Genomic DNA, 19364 nt, shown 5'->3' with positions numbered 1-19364 from the left:
CCACAAAGGCCTCAGCTAGAAGCATCTTGTTTCACTCACATAAGCTGAGGAAAAATCCGTCTACTGAGAAATGCTGCTGAGCACACATATATGTATGTACATTAAGACAGTCAACGTTTCTTTCACTTTTTTTTTTTTTTTTTAATAACACACTAACCCAAATGCTCCAAAACACCTTGTGGATTAGTCATCTGGCAGTTTTAATGTAGGCAGGAAGAAGAGACAATTCATCCATGAAGAAAAGCAAGTACTAACGTGAACATACTCAACAACTCCTTCTCAAGTCACAAGTCATCTTAACCTGCCATCTGCATGACACTCACACAATATCTTCTTCATTTGGAAGCTCTCTAAGGCACCCACCCCCAACCCTGGTTTTGTAAATGGACTGTTTTTAACTATCTCTAAGGATGCTGCAAAACTCTCAGAAACATCTTCAAACAAAATAAAATTTAACTTAAAAATTAACAGCATGTGTTTTAAATGGAGTGTGCTAGGAAAACAAAAAGAATTATAAGAAGACATTGCAAGCTCTAGAAAGGCATCAAACTTCAATTTCATAAAAGTGCCATCAAGGGTATTCATACTCATTGGGGGCGGGAGGGTGTAATTTTTTAGAAAACTCCAAGATGGGTGCATATGTATACCTTGCTATTCCTATAGAGCTGCAGCCCGCAAACTTTTCTGTAAAGGGCCAGAAAATGAATTTCTTATGCTTTGTGGGCCATATGGTGTCTGTGGCAACTACTCAACTCTACACAAAAGCAGCCCCAGACAACAGGTGAAGGAATGGATATGACTGTGTTTCAGTAAAACTTTATTTACAAAAACAGGAGGTGGGTGGAATTTGGCCTGTAGCTATACTGCGAGTTCCACACACAAAACAAGAACAGCTGACAGTATCTAGATTTTAAAGTTGTACCTAGTGACACTAGGGAGAACCAAACTCACACCTGGGTGTATCCAATCTGTGCCCTTTAATGGAACTGGCCAACGAATAATATTCTTTTGGGAGACAACAAAATAAATTCCACGGGGTATAGTACAGTACAAAAAGAGTAGATAATTTTTTTTAACCCAGGTCAAGTTAAAAACTGAATTCAAAGTGTAGATAACACTGTTCTAAGACTGAGACGACATTAAAAAAAAGATTTCATCCTTCTATATTTTATGAGCACTGATAAAATAAAAGCAAAGAATTGAGTATTACGCTCTCTCAAAAAGTTATTTAACTTAAATTGGGAGAAATTATGCTACTTACCCGGGACAAAATACTTTCTAAAGACTCTGTTAAAGATCTCTTTGCTTTGTTTTTCAGCATATCTAGCCTAAATCGAGTGGCACTAGATGGTAATTCAGTTCCAATATTCTCTGCTGCAATCTGTGATGTCTAAAAAGTGAAACAAAGAAAAGTTAAGTCACTTAGAACGCCCTTCCTTTCTTCCTTTTTAAAGGAATGAAAAATCTCTAGAATGCACCTTTCTGACCCCAGGCCATTATCCTGTATGTGACCTCAACTGATCTGCTCCTCAGTGACATGGCTGCAAGTCCAGGAAATAATTTTGCCTCAAAATGTTGCTTTGTCTACTCCAAATGAAATAAAGCACTGTGCTTGGAAACCAATCAACTAACAGAGCAGTTTAGAGCTGGGCTCTACAGTCAGATCAGAGATCCATCATTCACTAACTGACCTTGTGCAAGTTACTTTCTCTGGGCTGCAATTTCCCCTTCTGTAAATTGAACCCAACCTCAAGATCTAATCAAAACACTGTGTTGTGAGATTCAAACAAGTACAGCCAGTAAAGCACTGAGCACAGCTTCTGGTATAAAGATAGCTATAATTAGCTTTTCAAAGTAAAATAACAACTTACCTTTTGAGGCATTTCAGAGGGTGAGACAAAATAATCAACTGAAGAATCCATTCTCTCTGCTTATACTAATCCCTTCATTCCCTTCTTGGATCTCTGTCTTCTCTGCTCTTCCTTCTCTCCCACCTATGGTTTCCATCAGCCCTTTCATTCTCCTCTGCCTTAACTGACCATAACAGGAAACTAACAACATAAAGGAGTTGTTTGCCAACCACTAAATGAAGTTTAACACTACTTATTAACAGAGACACTTAAAAAAAAGGCACTACAAAACACTCTGGATAAATTGCTTCCTACTTCTATGATTTCTTACCTGATTGCTTTGCATAACACCACCCCCTTTGGTCAAGTTGACATTTTGTGGGTGTTGAGAACAGTGAGGAGCATGGGCTCTGCAGCTCAATGCCCAGGTGAGATGCTTCTTTGCTGCTCCCTGGCTATGTAGCCTTGGGCAGGGTACTACCTGCTGCCCCTCTCAGTTCTTCCACGTGCAGACTGAAGATGCACAATGAACTTTCCTCACAGAGCAATTATGCGATTTAAATGAATTTATACACATTAAAGCACTCAGAACATACCTGACTCTCAATAGACATCAGCTATCATGATTATTGGCTATTCTATTTGCTTTCTACTTTATAGAAAACATTACAGACATATTTTAAACCTCCTGGAACCACTCTCCTTCCTCCACCTGCAGAAATAACCCCTCTCCTGAATTTGGTGTTTATCATATCAACTCATATTTTGCAGTTTTATATATGTATGTATCCATAACACATGTATTTTGGTTTACATGTCGCTAAAATTTTAAATGAATGTATCATCCTGTACACGTCCTTCTATAATTAGCTTTTTTCTTTTTTTAAAAAGTTTATTGGGGTGACAATTGTTAGTAAAGTTACATAGATTTCAGGTGTACAACTCTGTATTACATCATCTATAAATCCCATTGTGTGTTCACCACCCAGAGTCAGTTCTCCTTCCATCACCATATATTTGATCCCCTTCACCCTCATCTACCATCCCCCTCCCCCCTTACCCTCTGGTAACCACTAAACTATTGTCTGAGTCTATAAGTTTTTGTTTCTTATCTGTTTGTCTTGTTCTTTTGTTGTAATTAGCTTTTTTCTTTCAATGTTGTTTTTGAGATTTATCCATGTTGACAAATGTTCTTTGATTTACTCACTTTAATCAGAGTGTAGTATTTCACTGTTTGATCGTAACACAGCGTATTCATATTCCTGTTGTTAAACATTGATTCCTTTTACAAAGGAGACTGCAGGAACCTCTCTTGTACACAGCTCCTTACCACAAATATGAAAGTTTTTGCAAGGTAATTAATTAGGAATGTCCTTGCTGGGTCACTAAGTCTGTGCATCTTCAGCTGTACCAGATACTGTCAAATTACTCTCCATAAATGGTACCAATTCATAATCACAGTATCAGCATGAGTTCACCTTTACATGGCACTGCCAGATTTTTAAAGTTCTGCCAGTCTGATGGGTATAGACGGTCTCTTAATATGTCTTCCCGATTCCTACTGCAATTAAGTATTTTCTATTTTATGCAGTAATTCACTGGTCAAGACCTTACATCTTCTTTGCAGTAATGAAATCCTAATTCTCCAATCATTGTTACACATTTTTCAAGGCATAAAAGAAAGAAAAGATTCTGATAAAAGCTACATTCAGTTTTGTCCAATAATCCAGAGCTTTACTTCTATGAGAATTAGAGCATGCACTACAATAATGACTTAGCTTAGAAATTCCAGAAGGAGAACTGTCATTTATCTTTGTGTTTTTCACAGAGTATACCGAGTATACCGTTTCCCTGAAAATAAGACCTAGCTGGACAATCAGCACTAATACGTCTTTTGGAAAAAATTAATATAAGACCTGGTATTATTATATTTATGTTATGTTATGTTATGTTATGTTATTATATAAGACCCAGTCTTATGTAAATTTTTGCTCCAAAAGACGCATTAGAGCTGATTGTCCGGCTAGGTTTTATTTTCCGGGAAACATGTACTCTGGACACTTCATACTCACTTGGTAAGTAAGGAATGAATGCATCTGCAATGATCACCAGACAAACCCATGGGAAATACATACTGTGTTTCCCCGAAAATAAGACCTAGCGGGACAATCAGCTCTAATGAGTCTTTTGGACCAAAATTAATATAAGACTCAGTCTTATGTTATATTATGTTAGATAAGACCCAATTTTATATTATAGTAAAATAAGACTGGATCTTATATTAATTTTTGCTCCAAAAGACGCATTAGAGCTGACTGTCTGGCAAGGTCTTATTTTTTCGGGAAACATGGTAGTAGGTCTTACGTAGACACAAGAAACACTGCATTTATGTTTTTCTTTATTTAGACCAGGCCATAAGTATCTCTGTATGCTTAATTCAATGCTTCCTCTACTCTCCTCTATTATCTAATAAGATTCTTTTTCATGTCTATCATCGTAATTCAAATATAATTTGAAAATAATTCACATTTATAAAATATGGTATTCCTTGTTTATTTTAAAATAAGCATCTAGAAGTTTCTCCTTTGAAGATGATGCTGGTTCCTAGATAAGCTTCTAATATGGGCTCTAGAGTGAGTAGTACTGCAGTCATCGTATCGCCCACCCCACAATAGATGGGTGAACTCTAGACATGAAAGTTTGAAGTCAAGTTTTAAACTCTGATGCTACACTGGTTTATTTAGTTCAGAACCCACCATCCTATGGTGTCACAGCACATCCACCAGCAGCTTTATTCGTAATAACGAGCACCATCAAAAGGAGAATGGAGAAAAACTATAGTATAGACACAATGGACTAAAAAGGAACAAACTACTGATAGGTGTGACACGGATGAATATGGAAAACATGCTAAGTGAAAAAAAGCCGAAACTGCAAGAGTACATGCTGCACGATTCCATTTATAAAAAGTTCTAGAACAGGCAAAACTAGTGTATGGTGAAAGAAATCAAAACAGTAGTTGCCTGGGGGAGAGGGTCATAAGGACTGACTGGAAAAAGGGCTGTGGGGGTACCTTCTGGTATGATGGAGGATGCTCTCTGTCTTGATAGGGGTTTGGGCTTCCTGAATGTAGGAAGTCTTCAAAACTCAACAAATGGCACACTCAAGATTTGTGCAACTTACAGTATGTAAATTTCATCTATAAAAAGGTGTGAACAAATACTGAATTCTAGTTAATCACATGCCCGCTAAAGAAGTTTAGGGATAAAGCGCACTGATATCAGAAACTTACTTTGAAAGACATCAAAAATAAGGTGGACTCATAGACGGACAGATGAATGGAAAAACAAATGTAACAAAATGTTAAAAACTATAATCTGGATGGTGGGAACATCAATGCTCACTGTGTGTATTCTTTCAACTTTTCTTTATGTTCGAAACTTTTCATAATGAAATGTCAGAAGAAAGAAAAACTTATCTGGAAAATGAACCCAGGCAAGTCAATGAGCAGTTAAATCACATTCCACTTTGTTAGTGAAGCTCCTGAAAGGCACGATTAAGATGCTGTCCGTGGACCTCAGAGACATCGGCTCCATCACAACCTAGCAAACAGGCGTGACCTCCGCTGACGTGTCCTTGTTTCTAACATCAGTGTGATAACATCCACCTCAAAAAAGTTGTGGTAGAAGCAATGGAGTAATTCATGCAAAGAATTAGAACTGTATCTGGCACAATGGAAAGCATTCAATAAGTGGCAGTTGATTTAATATTATTAATTTTTGCACCGGCTCTGTGAATATAAGTAAAAATAATGCACGCCCATTGACTAAAACATGACACCCTCTAACTTTATTATAGATCTTTGCCCAAAGTAAATCCTTGTCAGAAAATTCATTTGGCTTGTTTTCTATTTTATGAAAAGGATTTCTCTGGCAGCTATCCAACAGTATCATGCTCTTCTTTGAAAAGCACGTACGGCATCGCCACTAGCTCTGAGAAGCACGGCCCTGAGTCTGTGCTCTTGTTTTCTGTCCACTTGTGAAGGCCGGTGGCCACAGAAGTTCACTGTCAAAGCCACAGTTCTTCTACCTCTCTCAACGTCAAGTCATGACACATTTTCAAAGGCTATCGGAGCTTTTAGGTGCAGCAAGACGGTAATGAAATCCATGTGATTAGACTATTTGGTAGCAGAAGATAAGAACAAGATTTTACGGGTGAATCTCAAAGTTTCATCTGCTTCATCTATTAAGCTGCTGCTGCTCTGAAAAGCCTGAGAGGATGTCCAGCTTGGGGGACACCCAACCACACCTGGGGATCACGGCAACAGACATGAGTCTCCTGGGTAACAGAACGTTTAAAAACCTTGAGAAAGTGCTGCCCAGACACCCGTTCCACATGGTGAGATGTGGTTTTTCACATTAAATTTTTTGATGTTTTCATATGGAAAAAAAACCCTCAAACATTAAATATATTTCTCCATTGGATTAATCTATGCCCAAATCAAAAAGACATTACCCTGTTCTATAAAAATAAATTTGCACTTGGGTCAAAACTTTCCATCCACCAAAAATGCTTCATTCTCCTCTAGCAGTTACAAATTATTTCAAAATTATCAATTTCCTGTTGGAACTAGTTAGGGGGAAAAAATCAGAACAGGGAAAAACTATTAGTGCACAAAAGGGGAGAAAGAGGAATGGAAATAGGAAGAAAAATAGGTTGAAAAGTGAACTCAAGAATGAACTGAGAAGTTAAACTGGGTGGCCCACCCAAAAGGCAGGAGCACAGGGCTCCCACGCCATCTGAAGGGTACAGGCTGGGAAGGGAGGAATGTCAACACACAAAGGCCAGAGGCCAACAACACAGTGTACTGGTATTAGCGTCACTGCTAAGGAGCCCTACAGTTGGCCAATAACACTAAAAACGTTATCAGACATTGTTCGTAAGCTCTGGGAGTTTAGGAAAGGCACGTGATTGCCAAAGCCAAGTGAAAGGTAGAAATCAAATGGGGAGCGCTGCTGTGTGTGCAACTGCCTCATGGTTAACTTATCAGAAAAGCAGAGGCTATGTATGGGGGAGAGAGCATGGAGTTGCCTTCAGGAGAAGCATTCAGGAAGTATTTGAAAAAAAAAAGAAGTATATTTTTGGAAAATTAAGGAGCTTTTTGAACATCCTTCACTGATTTTTCTCTACATTTTCTGGACTACAAGTAACTTAAACAAATATAAAATGCATGCTTTGAAGCTTAATGGTTATTATGAATCGACTTATACAGAGTCCAAAAGACACAGGAAAATGGTCCATGGCACTGTGTGTATTGAATGAATCCCAAACTAGAAGCTCTTCAAAGACAGAGACCTACAGGCAGCCCCAGCCTGACACAGCACCTCTCAAACAGAAACACTACGCAAAGCTTGTGGACAGTAGAGGGTGGCAGGCAGACTCTGCACCTCCTCCATGAGAAATGGGATTAACAGAAGTTCTCTATCTGAACAGCACGTAAGCCAGGCTCTCCACCGGTGCATCTGATCTGTGCGCAGTGCTAGCCTACATTCACATAGCCTTGATATTACAAGGAACTTCTAGGAAACTTTTGTAATTCTGAAGACAGCTATAGAATGCCATTTCCGTTTTACCAGGGAGAAAGGGAGGTGAAGGCAGGTGGCAGAGACTGGCTCCCCGCAGTCATGCAGCTTGTCGTGGAAGTAGCTACTCTTCCACTTCATTCCTGATGTGTAAGACCTTTTGTCAGCGCTTCATCCCCACTACAACATATGAAGAAACTTTATACCTTCTCCAAGCACATTCCCAAATTTTCCTTATATGTATAACAAATGAAAATAAAATATGGGGACAAAAACTGGTTTCAGAGCTTCATAAAATCCTCAAAACTCTTTTACACAGCGTCCTGATAAAATTATAAGACAGAAACTGCCATACCTGCTTTATCTCCCCAATATGGATGTGAACTTTTTGTTTCTCTTCATATAAACATCTCAGGAAAGAAATAATCAATTCATTCTCTCGTTGCTCATTTCTTGGTCTCAATTTCTTAAGAAAAAAAAACAATATATTACACTTATTTTTAATTATCAACAAAAGTGCTAAACCACCCCTTTGGTAATGCCTACAGCATCTATTCACGCATTTAACCGGTGCTTTTACCCGATCATCTCACTAGGGGGCACCAACGATCCCAAAAGTGGAGATAATTTTTAAAAAGAAACAACGAAGCCAACCAATGGGCCAGATTTAGCTTTTGACCTCTGATGCTCTGATACCTAAAATAAATATTTTACATCAGATAGAGGCATAGTCAAAATATTTAATAAATAAATAGTCTTGAAAACAGAAGAAAAGAACAAAATCTGTGTAAACTCCCAGAGGTCAAGAGCTATTAATGGCTACGCTTTTATAAACTCTTATGGTTAGGGAAATGGAAAGGAAAACAGCAACTAGACCCAGGGTCAGGGTTTCACATGTCAAATGTGTTCGTCATGAAGCACTTTCTGGAAGCCCCACAAGGCATGTACTTGCACACGAAATTTCATGGTATGGACTCAGGTTTTTTTCCTTTCTATTTTAAAAACTCTCTCCACGTCTTCTATTTTTTAAGGCAGGGTGATGGCAAAGCAGCAAACTGACTAGATGGAAATCGGCACAAGTAGATTCTGGGTGCTGCCGGAAGTGTGACCAAAGGCAAGTCATTTCATCTTAGCTTTCTCATCAGTTCAAATGAAGATTATGCATGAAATAAACTCCAAGGTCTCCTTCAGCTCTCAATTTTAGAAGACCATCTAATTTAACATATTATTTTCTCTGAATATGAAGAAAACAAAACTGAATTACTCTGAAGATACACAAAGTTTCTAGTCTCTCAACTTTGGAAACGTATCTTTTTTTCTATTGACAATAATCTACTGTCCTGCTCCTGGATCTCTCTCCCTACTCCAAATGTTTAGCCTGCCTTTTAAAACAAAGTTGGGGTACAATAAATGGATCGACTACACCAGAGTCTGAGTCTCGGTCAACGCCACTTTTGCTCCTTCCCCAGCTAACTAAGTAATAAGGATTTTACCTTTCGTGTCACAGGCTGTAGCAGCCAAGGCAACACTAACCTAGACAGACCTTCTGACATTCCCTTTCTTACAGAAAAAGATCATTTTAGAAGATAATTTGTTCCTATTACTCAAGGAAAAGACAGTGTGATTAGACGGGGTTCTTTTCATTGAGGGCTTCCTGTTCTTTCAAATTGCAGATTTAGGGATTAAATATTTTACAGGCTAGAACAGATGCTCTCAATCTGCATTCCAAGCCATGAACTTTTACATTATAAAAATTTTACATGTTTTATGCAACAAGTGGATTTCCCAGAGAAAGTTCATTAGATCTTTAAAACCGGAAAGTGGTGGTCACTACCACAACCCCAGCTTAACCCTGCTGACCCCAAGAAGGCTATGGATATCTACGTGTTCAAAAGCCCACGAAGTAATAGGAACTCTCATTCAGTGCTGGTGGGAAGGGAAATTGTACAGCCCCTGTGGAGACAGTTGGAGGTGTTTTACAAAACTAAACAAACTCTGACCATATGATCCAGCAACAACAACAACTGCTTAGTATTTACCCAAATGAACTGAAAGTTTATATCCACACAAACGATGCACACAAATGTTTACAGCAGCTTTATTCATAACAGCCAAAATTGAGGAGCAGCCAGACATCTTTCAGTAGGTGAATGGATAAACTGTGGTACAGCCAAACAATGGACTACTACTCCCCACTAAAAAGAGTTACCAAGCCATGAAAAGACCTGAAGGGACCTTAAATGCATATTGTTAAGCGAAAGAAGCCAATCTAAACGGCTAATTACAGTATGATTCCAACTATATAACACTGGGAAAGGCAAAACTAGAGACAGTAAAAAGATCAGTGGTTGCCTGGGGTTTGGAGGAGTGGGGAGAGAGGGAGGGATGAATAGGCAGAGCACAGAGGATTTTTAGGGCAGGAAAACAATTCTGGATGATACCATAAAGGTGGATATGTATCATCATACATCTGTCAAAACTACAGAATGTACAACACCATGAGTGTGCCCTAATGTAAACAATGGGCATTCGTTAATAACGTTATCAGTATTAGCTCATCAATGGTAACAAATACACCACACCTAGGCACCAGGTTATTAATGGGGAACCTGGCTGGGGGTGGGAGGTACAGAGGCGGGAGTTTCTGTGGGAACACTGTGCTTTCTACCCAATTTTCCTGTACAACTAAAACCACTCTAAAATATAAAGTGTATATATATATATATATATATATATATATATATATATATATATATATATGAAAGCCCAGGAAAAAGCAGCAGAAAGAAATTACAAGAAGCCTCTGAGCAGGTACAGGCACCCGAGGGTTAACCCATTCTTTCTTCTTCTGTATCTTTAATTCAACCTTTGGGCTCCTTGCACAAGAAAATATGTATTTTTCTTGGAGAAATTCTTCATGATCACCTATTTCAAATTATCACAAAAGGCTAAGAATGCAGTCATAAGAGGAGCATTATTAACACATTTTATTTCTCCCAAAATACACCTGAAAGAAACTATTGGAACAGGCACAAAATGAGACGACCGCTGAGCACCATGTCCTACCCCAGTTGCTGTCCATGAAAAACTGAAGCCAAGAAGCAGAGCCTGTGCCACAGAGCTCGTTCAACATCAGAGGAAAGTCACTAAAGCAGGGACATACATTTTCCTGAGGTCATGCAAGGTCAAGAAATAAATCCTTCCTTAAAATAACTGAACATGATTAGGGGCTACCATTGTAGTAAGATAAATGATTAGCAAGGTGTCATCGCTTCACTGCCTCCCATGTGACTCACCATCCTCCGTAGTGGCAAATCATTATTTCCTCAAGGTGATTTCATTTCATAAACATTCATTAGTCAGAGAGACAAGTCTGAGGATACTCACTGGGAATCAAGTTGGACAGCATCACTTTGCAGTGAAAAATTAACTTGCTTGTCCAAAATGAACCTACGGTGTCAGAAGTCAGGATGGTGGTTACCTGGGGTAGAACCGAGGACAGAATCTAAGGGACTGGAAGTGCCCCTTAATCTTGGTGCTGGCTGCACAGGTGTACTCACCTTGTAAAAATTCACTGGTCTACACACCACTGACTTGTGTGCTCTTCTATGGTTATGTTATACTAAGTGTTTTGTTTTTTTAAAAAAACCATACAAAACAAGTATCTATCTGTTAAATAACAAAGTCAATTTTGTGAAATGCGTCTTCACCTCATTTCTGAGTGGCCTATGAGTTGGTTGTAAAAGTGATTAAAAAATAAATTTCCAACACTGGTTCATGAACACCAGAATGCGGAGAAAGTCTGCAGTCTTTTGAGGAAACTTAAAATGTCAATGCTCACTTGGAAATTATATTCCAGCACCTTTTCTAAAAATTATAATCAAATCTTATAAGAAATAATTTTAAAACCATGGAAAATCCAATGACATCAGTATATGTTCTTCACAAAATTTATCTACTCAGTATTAAGTCATTGCCTGAAATACACGCATTCAGATGAAGAGAATTAGATTCTGAGACATTTTCTTCACTAGTCCTCCTTCGGCTTAAAGGCAGTTTTTCATACTGAAGAGGACCAGTTTGGAGTCGGCGCCCTCAGCCAATAGCAGAGCAGCACTGGAGGACAGTAAGAACCCCAGGAGTCATCTTCACATATGCCCAGTTAGATATGCTTGTAAACTACAGATTTCAAACAGATTATAGACAAAACTGTGGCTATGCAGTGTCGCCCATCATGCGTCCTCTTATAAAGAGAAGGGTCAATATGCCCACACGCCGTCTGGCACTAAATTCTCTCATGTTGCTCAGAGTTGGCTCATTTGCAGCAGGGATATTCTCCAGCATCATCTGCATGGCAATTACGGATTTCTTTTTCTATATGGTTCTGTTTGGGTGCACGTTACCCAAACAAAGCATACATAATAAAGATTATGTATGCTTTAATAACTATTTAAGTAATCATGTACCATTAATTTCAATAGTAATTACATTTGTCTCATGAAAACGTGCCCTTGGAGAGTTCTTCAGAAACAAATTACTCTGTGGGAAAGACTGTACAAAGGAAACTATTAACCATCCTATTTATAAGAGGACTCCTGACACTGCAAAGCCACCTTTTCCTTTATGATCTTTTTGAAATGTATGATTTTCAAACACATTAGCAGGCACTGCTACCTAAAAAAAGAAACAAGTGACTTGTTTTATAAAATGTTTTATAAAAACCCTGAATGGTCATTGAGGAAATAATTCAACAAGACTATCAATAAGCCATTAGAAGAAGAGATCCGTGTCAAATTTGTATCATTCAAGAAAAAAACTGTGCTTACAAGGACGGAGGACAAAGTATGAGCTGGCTTTTCAAACCCAGTGACTTCTCTTTGGTCTTTAACCAATCAAAAATCTACAGAGCCTTCTAGAACAGCACATAGGGACTAACTGAATACATTTTTTTAAAGTAAAACTGTCATGGCTTTTCTTGAAAGTCTCTGCCATAACGTACTGGGGTGTCTAAAAACTTGTACAGGTCAAAGTGAATCTCAGAATTACATCCACTGGAAAACTTCTCGTTGCTGCAGAAAACTATTTTGTGTATTTCCTATCCCGATTCATCGCACTGTTTTGGGGAAAGCTACATGGTGCTGTCTAAATAAAAAAGAAAACTCACACTAGAGGAGGAATATGCTTCTTTTATGCTTGCTAGAAAGATGACCCCCCAAAGGGACTGGATAGCACAAGTGTGCCAGCATCAGAGGGAAAAGACCCCGGCTTCCACTGCAAATGCATTAACCATCGGAAGCAAATTGTTCATTCATGTATCTATTTATGAATTCCAAGTCCAAATCACATTAAATTTGTTTGAACTCTAAAGATCCTTCAAGGAAAAAAACAAGTAGTATGTCTCAAGTCGATTCAGAAGAAAACAAGAACATTTAAAGGCGATTAAAAATCCTAACAGTTACATTGTAAGCTAGTTATAAAATTTTTAAAAATCTTCCTATGCTTTCTTTCTAGAAATATATGCCAATCCTACTACAGAAAGAGAACAGGGATTGAGAGAACTCTAACATGTGATTAAAAGAAAGATAATCCTTTAATTTTTCACGCTAACAGAAAACAGCTCCTGGGCCCTAACTGTACAGTCTTTCCCCCAGTGAGGAGGGGACAGCTGCAAGCCTTGTGTTGTTTCATGACCCCTCTATTTGCAGGACCCATCGCTCTCCTTCCCCCAAAGAGATATTTACTCTTTGTTCTGATGTGCTCTCCTCCCTAGAAAAGTGCCAGGAAACCCTAGAAGATGCCCCTGGGCTACAGCAGACATGAAATTTTTGATGAGCTCATTAAAGATTCATAATGAACTGAGTACCAGCATGCCAGCACATGCAGCATGGTTTCCCTGAGATACGACCCTCTAAATGCGAGGACGAGAGCGAGTTTCTAGGTTTAATGCAGAAAGCCCATGGGCTTGGTTTTTGTTTTGTATTTTGTGTTTATGTTTAAGTCTGATGTATAGCTTTAAGTAGATACCATCTAAATTTAATGTCAAAACAAAAACAATAAAAGAGAACAATTAGTGTGCAATTTCACGTATAAAATGTCGTCTCCTTCAATTCCCACACTTCAGGCTGAAATCCTGAGCAGGAAGGAGCTGGCAGAGGCTTCCCATGGAGCAGACGAGGGCTCGGGGACCAAAGTCCGGACTGTCTATCCCAAGCTGACGCTTTTTCCACTTTATAATTTCCTTTTTCTCATTCTAAATTATTTTTAAGGGCGCACTTCCCTAGTTTTGTGGTTTTCACATGAAAACCAAGAAGTGATGAGAGTCTGGCCCCTCCCTGGCGCTGTTAAAGCTTAAACCAAGAGGAACTCAGGGCCACTTCTCCGGGCTGTGACAGCTCTGGTTTGCTATGTTTTTCTTTTTATCAAAACACTTCACAGGTAAGGGGCTGCCTCTTCTTTCCAGATGGAGATTAAAACCTAGTATTGTACCTGAACCTCCTCAAAAATCATTGCTTGTTCCTGGTTAGTTAATGTTGTCAGGTGCTTCTGAAGTTCTAGTTTGGTTTTGGAAGAATTCATTCCTAGAAGAGAAACAAAGGAGAGAAGAAAACACACATGAAAGTGATGAGGTGGAATGAACACTGGCACACTCACAGCCTTTCTGCTCTTACCCTCCACCCCCAATGCAGGCGTTTGAGGCTTCATGGAAATTTTGATCTGATGATGACAGCGGTGAACATATTTCCTTTACACCCTCATGTATCAGGAGCTGTCTTAAACAACAGACTTGCATCGTTTCATTTAAAATTCACAACAATCTGATGAGGAGGATTCGATTATCCCCATTTTACAGTTAAGGAAACTGAGGCCCAGAGAGCTGGCATAATTTCCAAAGACCACCACCTTGGACTCTACCTCAGGTCTGCATGGTTCCAAATTATGTTTTTCGCCACCACTCCATGTTAAAATATCTCACACAGTCAGAACATAGTCCTCAGAACATGATTAATTCTCATGAGTATTTACTTATCAACTTGATCACTTTTCTTAAGGAGAGACACTTACTACCCCATCTGAATACTGACCAACAGTTTTGTCTTGCCAGTTAGGCTCCTTTACAGAAAGCTGAGTCACATGGTAACAACTTTCTTTTTAACACCACTTGCTTACTGACAGTCTTAAGACCATTTAACTACCATTACAGAAGACTATGAGAAAAAGTTATAAAAATAAAGTCAGTTTTAGTGCCCATTAGTAACTGATAGTTCAGAAGAGTTCTTTCTTCACACATATGACTCAGACCTTGTTCTGTCTTTTCTTGGTGCCAGAGATAAATGTTACACATGATGAGATCTAGAATGAAAGGATTTACTGACCTAAACTACCGTAAAAAAAAACAAAAAAACTGCTATCAATTACAGATATACCTTATTTTATTGTACTTGGCTTTATTGTACTTTGAAGATGTGTTTTTTATAAATTGAAGGTTTGTGGCAACCACCAGCAAAAAGACTGTAACTCGCTGAAGGTTCAGAAGACGGTTAACATTTTTTAGCAATAAAGTATTTTTTAATTAAGGTATGCACATTTTTTTTCGACGTAATGCTATTACACAATATAATGTAACTTTTATATGTACTGGGAAGCCCAAATATGCGTGACTCATTTTCCTGCGATGTTCGCTTTACTGTGGTGGTCTGGAACCAAACACAGGCGTCTCTAAGGCAGGCCTGTACTTCTACTTCCAGGGAAGTGCTCTTCCTACCCACCTGCCACTCCCTTCTCCTCCCTAGAGTGAGTTACACACTAGGAGGGCCAGGAGGGGACTCCTCTCAAATTTGGAACAGGGAATTAGAAATCACACCTCTTTGTGACAGATGAGTTTGCTGAGGTCTAGAGAAACTAGGTGACTTGCCCGAGGTCAGGAGCCCCCCAGCAGCCACAATTGCCCCAGGACCCCCTTACCCCGACCAGTGCAGCTGAGGCAGAGCCCCCACACTCCTCATAGGCAGCGGCAGGGATGCTGTCCCTTCTCAAAGGGTTGCAGCCACTGCAGCTTCCAGAAAGTCCTTCCTCCCGTCCACCTTTGTTTATTTATTTTTTGCTAAGAAAATCCTAAGAGGCCACCATAAAAATTAAGGCCAATATTTCTTAAGTAATTGCTGCGCCACTTTGCTCAACACTACCTGCATAATCTCATTTAATCCTCAAGATAATCAAGTGGGCACTATTTTTAGTAAGCCCAACATATAGATGAAAAAACTGAGGCATCGTGAAGTATTTCATCGAAGGTCATTAGCTAAGTCAGGGACAGAGTTAGAATCTGAACCATATCTGTTTGCCTCCAGAGACGACTCTTAAACACTCACTGCCTCCCTTTACCCATAGACACACGGGCGCTTCAATACCGAAGTGAATTCACAGGTGGGTAAGAGTGCAGAAAGGACAGACAGGTTTTTGTCAGAGTACATACAATGCAGCTGTTCTTCCAACAAGCTCTCAGGTCCTACAAGCCAGGGAGGCAGAGAGTTGATTTTACTGGACTAACTACTTAAATGCTGAATCAAAATAGTGTTTAAATTTATGAATAAAATAAGCCCGCAGTAATCACTAATGAAAAAACCTCTCTGCGTGTGGAGGATGTCTCTGTCACACTGTCAGCATCCTGTTTTAGACATACTGTCCTGTTTGACAAGACACATTCACATGTGGAGAGAAACCCCAAGCTCTCAGAAGAATTAGACTGATTATACACTTCTAACAACCTTAGGTGAATTCACGCAATGCAGACTATTCTCCGTATCCCAGCAGCTACGGAGAGGGCCTTCGACAAGTTGTATCGTTGTCTTCATGAGGTCTATTCACGAGGCCCTTCCTGCTGCATCCCACCCAGGTCCACTCCATTCACTGTGCACCTTCCACAGCCCCTCCTGGGTGGTTTCTGCAGCAAGAAAGGGGCATGGTCCACGTGATGCCAAAGGGCTTTATAAGGGGAAGGGAGGCGAGGAACAACACAGAAAAGGTAACCAGAGTCAAGGCCATTCCCAAACTGCAATCCCCGATCCCTGCAGCCCAGTTGTTGGTGAGGCCACCTTCACACAGGAGGTGCTGAAAGGCTCGCAGGAATGGGAGCTCTGATGAAGGGTTTGGCTCTGCCAGAGGCAAATTCTCTTGGAAAGCAAAGGGAAACCTCAGCTGAACTTTTTTTTTTTTCATTTTTAGTGAAAGTATAATTCATTCTAGTAATTCTGAAAATGCTCCTCTGAATTTAAAATAAGCAAAATACTATGTAAGCACTACTAGCAGCGGTACACCAATCAAATACAGACCCGAACTCGACTGTACCTCTTACATGTTGTAAGCACATGTTAGAGTGGCGTGTCCAGTGTAATTAACATATACTGCATATTTATTCTATTTTATACATTCCGGGGCATAACGTGACTATATCAATGAACAAAACAGTCTTTAAGTCTTTTTTTTTTTGTAGCCATGTCATAGGTCCTGTCCACGATTTATGGAGTTCTCGGCCAGACCGTAAGTTCCTATTAGAACTACACTTATGGGAACACGCAATGAGCTTTACTAAACCACTTCATTCTACTTATTAGAATGCAATACAGCAAAAAGCAAGAGCCTGGAACTGTTCATAAAGTAATCAGCATCTCCCCTAATAATGAGCCAAAAATGCTTCCCAGCAGGGAGGAAAACATACCTTCACCAACCTTCTCACTGTGCTATTTAATGTTTTTACATCAGCACAACTTTCTGCTTTGCTTGGACTTTATCAGGTAAAAAGATGAATTAAATGATAATTCCAAAACTACAGCTATAAAATCCCTACCCTGATTAAACTTTTCAGCTGTAACTTTCTGAAAGCTAAGCCAGACCAAAGAAAGATTTGTCAAGTGTAACTCTGGAATCTTTCCAGTTCCTACAGACCACGATCTACTTTATCTTAAAAGCCAAAGTCACTGTTGGCTTCTTAATAAGCTCTTACGGGACATTTCTGTCATCGTTCACTTTATCTTGACAACCACTAAGGAAAGGGTTAGTGATCTCTCAGATGGGATCGCTAGTTAAAGTACAACTTTTCTTGTTCTCAGATATATTTTGTATAATATCAACAAACAGTGGCAATTAGGAAAACACACATGAAAAATATTAATCAATCATTTTGATTCATTTTTAAAGAGCACTATAATCCCAGCAAATGAAACTGTGAAAACCTTAAGATGAAAATTGTCAATTTATCTCATTTGAAAAGGGAAATCAGATACCATTTCACACTCATTAGGATGGTTATCATTTAAAAAAACGCAGAAAGCAACAAGTGTTGACAAAGATGGGGAGAAATGGCTGATGGGACTATAAAATGGTGCAGCCACTATGGAAAACTGTATGGCAGTTTCTCAAAAAATTAAAACACAGAATTACCGTAAGACAGAGCAATTCCAGTTCTGGGCATAGTCCCAAAAGAAATGAAAGCAGGTACTTGAACAGGTATTTATACACCACCACTCACGGTGGCATCATTCATACTAGCCAAAGGGTGGAAACAATCCAAAGGTCCACCAACAGCTGAATGGATGAATAAAATGTGGTACATACACACAATGGAATATTATTCAGCCTAAAAAAGAAATGAGATTCTGACACATGCTACAACATGACTGAACATAGGGGACATTGTGCTAAATAAATAAACCAAACAAAAAAGGACAAATACTGTGTGAAATACATGGAGTGTCACATTCATCGAGACAGAAAGAATGGCGGTTGCCAGGGGCTGGAGAGAGGGGAAGTTGGGAGTTGATGTTTACTAAGTTTCAATTCGTAAAGATGAAAGAGTTCTGGAGACAAACGGTGGTGACGCTGCACAACAATATGAATGTGCTTCATGCCGCTGAACTGTACACTTAAAAAAGGTTAAAAAGATAAATTTTGTTATGTATATTTTTACTACAATTATAAAAAAGGGGAAATCAGATTTAAATAGTAATGCCGTTTTTCTTTACCCAAGTGAGCTGATAAGTAGTCTAGTGACATGGGAAACAATCAATCTTTGTTTCCTTTTTACAATAACGGGGGTTGCTTAAATCTGTGATTCCCATCAAAAACACCCGCAAAACAAGTCTTAGAAATCCTCCCATAAGTGGAACAAAATGAAAAATCAAGACAAGAGAGGGATGAACCCCTTCAGCTTCCGGGTTCCCTCTGATGAGCAACCCTGGCACTGCTTCATGGGTGCCCTGGTTCTGTCTTTGCCCCTGGGCCCCTCCTGCAGTCCCAGAGACAGAGCTTCTTTCTCTCTTCCTGCCTGAGGCAGATTCCCCGCCATCCCTCAGGAGGGAATCCCTCCATTCCAATCTGACCCATGTGGTCCCTCAGGCTCTGCCTGACTCTTGTGGTCTCTCAGGCTCTGCATTTCCTCAAACCCTTCCATTTGTAAAAAGCAAAGTCAGCTGGCTCTTCCCACAGCATGGCTTTCTCCTGGGAGGACAGCTTTGGTGGCAGGTAATATCTGGGGCTTTCCCACCTGGGGCTGACCTGGACGAGTTTATGCCTAGTTTACACCAGGTTACACTTAGATGTCTCTAATCCTCATCTTATTTATCCGTATAATGCACAAAAGAAATAGTCCCTTTTCCTCCCACAATGTGGTAAGAGTTAAATGGACCAGAATACGTGTGAAAGAAAGCACTTAGCATGATGCCTGGCACATCGTAAATACTCAATAAATAATAGCTGCCAAATCATAACATTACGGTTTCTCCTTAAGTTCAGATTTCTCTGGCTATACTCAGTCATTACTTCTTTTATTCTTTCCCATTCACTCTGCAACTGCAACCAGTCTTCTGTCCCCTCCAATCCATTAAAACTGCTCGGGCTGACATTACCAATGACCTTCTAACTGAGACTCCTGTTGGATATT

At 39.5% G+C, this 19364-nt stretch overlaps 1 protein-coding gene across 5 annotated transcripts in view; it reads right to left on the bottom strand.

Annotated features, from left to right (window-relative positions):
• TBC1D1 (TBC1 domain family member 1) overlaps positions 1-19364 on the bottom strand; it is a 209343-nt gene that overhangs the window by 83641 nt on the left and 106338 nt on the right. For all 5 annotated transcript variants that reach the window (XM_019741932.2, XM_074322281.1, XM_019741934.2 and 2 more), the window contains 3 exons: positions 13919-14010; positions 7788-7898; positions 1262-1390 (listed from right to left, as the gene is read on the bottom strand). In XM_019741932.2, the coding sequence (XP_019597491.2) occupies positions 1262-1390; positions 7788-7898; positions 13919-14010 (332 nt within the window). The remainder of the gene's footprint in view (positions 1-1261; positions 1391-7787; positions 7899-13918; positions 14011-19364) is intronic.

Source organism: Rhinolophus sinicus, linkage group LG02, assembly GCF_036562045.2.
Source record: "Rhinolophus sinicus isolate RSC01 linkage group LG02, ASM3656204v1, whole genome shotgun sequence".
In the NCBI taxonomy this organism is placed as follows: Eukaryota; Metazoa; Chordata; class Mammalia; order Chiroptera; family Rhinolophidae; genus Rhinolophus; species Rhinolophus sinicus.
The sequence above is the reverse complement of the archived record's forward strand: the minus strand, read 5'-3'. Positions and strand labels throughout refer to the sequence as shown.